Source organism: Adiantum capillus-veneris, chromosome 21 (assembly GCF_014529385.1).
Source record: "Adiantum capillus-veneris isolate H3 chromosome 21, ASM1452938v2, whole genome shotgun sequence".
NCBI lineage: Eukaryota > Viridiplantae > Streptophyta > Polypodiopsida > Polypodiales > Pteridaceae > Adiantum > Adiantum capillus-veneris.
Genome location: NC_140951.1, coordinates 128,588,074 through 128,590,378, shown reverse-complemented (window position 1 = coordinate 128,590,378; position 2,305 = coordinate 128,588,074). Strand labels below are relative to the sequence as shown.

The 2,305-nt window shown below is 52.2% G+C and overlaps 1 protein-coding gene across 1 annotated transcript in view; it reads left to right on the top strand.

Moving 5' to 3' along the window:
• The first annotated feature begins 978 nt into the window (after positions 1-978).
• LOC147431709 (uncharacterized) overlaps positions 979-2,305 on the top strand; it is a 32,260-nt gene continuing 30,933 nt past the window's right edge. Inside the window, exon 1 of the mRNA XM_086494216.1 lies at positions 979-1,668. Within this exon, the coding sequence (XP_086350342.1) occupies positions 1,428-1,668 (241 nt within the window). The 5' untranslated portion in view covers positions 979-1,427. The remainder of the gene's footprint in view (positions 1,669-2,305) is intronic.

Sequence of the window (2,305 nt, the reverse complement as noted above, 5' to 3'; positions counted from 1 at the left end):
ATAAACGAACGGTGCACATCTTCCCAAGATCGTAGACCGTCGACCCCACATGACAAGGGGGGAGTCCCAAGGGGGGGTGCCCTCATCTATATCTAACATTGCATGGGAGATATCAAAGGCTCCCATCACTTTTGGGCCCCGACGTTATACGCGCACCGTAGATCTTGCTGCAAAAGTAAACTCGGGTACCCGAGTTTACTTTTTCTCGCCCCGATACTTTTGCACGTCAAAACTCCATGGAAACGTGTACATTCCACAGGTGACATGCGCAGGCGAGGTGGATAGGCCACATGGCCCTCAAACCCTAGATTGTGGGTTCAATCCAGGGGTGGGGGGAAGGGGCGAAGTAAACTCAGGTGCCCGAGTTTACATTTTTCCCGGGTTTACATTGTCTAGGAAAGCCCGAGATCTACGGTCCTCAATCATCCGACGTAGATCCCATCTTTTCCCATGCCCGTGTGAGATATAGGCGAGGGGGGGTCGGGGGAGAGGCTCTGCTCACATGTGACTCCCCATCCGGTGTGCAAGCCACCAATCTTCATCCACCGGACCAACGAGCTTTGTGCACATGCAGAGACAAAGGTGTTTCTGACTTGCCAGTTAGGGTGCATTCATGCATATAGTTTTTTGCCAACAGGTAGTTTGGGGTAGGATAAATAGACTCGCAAGCATCGCTGCAAACAGCTGGGGGAGCATAGTGCAGTTCCGTTACAAGCGGCGAAGCTCCGATTGCAAAAGGTTAGGCAAAAGTCCAAAAAATGGATGGACCACCACAGAATCTCCACCCATCGGACCATGGTTTTGTGTGCATGTGCGCACACTCTCTCTCTCTCTCTCTCTCTCTCTCTCAGCACGAGCACAACCAGTGCAGCCGGCCAGCCAAAGTGAATCCTACAGGGGCAAGAGCCTACGTGTCGCATGCCCTTTTTGGCCGGCAAGTGACTCGTTGGCCGTTGTAGCCCACGCCCCACCTCCCTGGCAACTGCGACATCTTTCTGCCATCCAATCAACGTTGTGCTTTGATCTTCCACTCGCTGGCAGAGCTGCGGTTGGAGACGTCGTGCTCAATATTGGCAGTCACTAAGGGAAGATTCCCCAACATCAAATCTTGGCTGCCGAGCCGCCGTCCGACACGTTGTGCGAGCCTTAGCACAAGGTGCCCTCCGGCCTTCGCTCGGCCAGCTCTGCACAACTGGTCGGCTGTGGCTTAATCTTGAGCACACGGAGGCGGGACCGTGAGGATGAGCGAAGCAGAGGGAGATTGAAGGCGGGAGCTGCATTCAGTGAACGCCAACCATTGTGCTGGCTGGCCGTGGAGGTCAAGCCCTAGCTCTTCTCGGCCTCCGGCCAGCAAAAAAGTGCAATCCACGTGGGCTCACGTCCCTTTCTTCAGCGTATCTTTGGCGCGCGCGCTCGCGGATGCAGCCATGGAAGGAGAGGGGGAAGCCTTAAGTGCGGAATCAGTGAGGTCTGCCATGGAAGCTTGTGATCTGGATGTAGTCATGGCTCTTCGTACCTTGGAGGCCGTTGAGAAGGATGCCCAAGGTGTTGCTTCTTCGCTCACATCTCTACTCTGCTCGCTTCAATCTGCGCTCTCCACGGTTACCTCTAGCTCTGTTCAACATTTGGAATGCTACAACGATGTTGCAGGTCATGTCCAGGAAGCAGGTACACACACACACACACACACACACACACACACACACTCTCTCTCACACTCACACCGATCTCTCTCTCTCACACACACACACACACACACACGCACGCACGCGTGCGTGCACACACACACACACACACACACACACACACACACACACACACTCACACTCACACTCACACTCACACTCACACCGATCATGAGCACGTATTCTCTCGTGCAATTCCATAACGTAGGCCTAGTCATAATGAGGGCTCTGTTCCTCATGTAGAATTTTACTGCAATCATATGGGCCATCCCTCTTAGTCCATACCGGCTTCGCCTCCTGGCTACTCTCTTCTTTGGTAGTGGATTGTTTGTTGGAAAGTATCTTAGGCAATGCACATCCTAGTTGTATATGGGTTGCGTCTCATCTCTTTCAATAATTCTTATCCTTGACCGGAGCTTTCTTACACTTGTCTCAAAATTTTGTCCGTATTCTCTCTTTGTCATAACACTCTTGATCAGTATCTTTATTACTTGTAGCTCCATGGACCCACGGCGGAGCAATTATTTGATGGGGACCGATTTCATGAACCTCCATGAAGCTCGTTAAGGCAACCATTCTTCAGGTGCTTCAAATACTTCGGGTTCTGGGAGTACTTGATC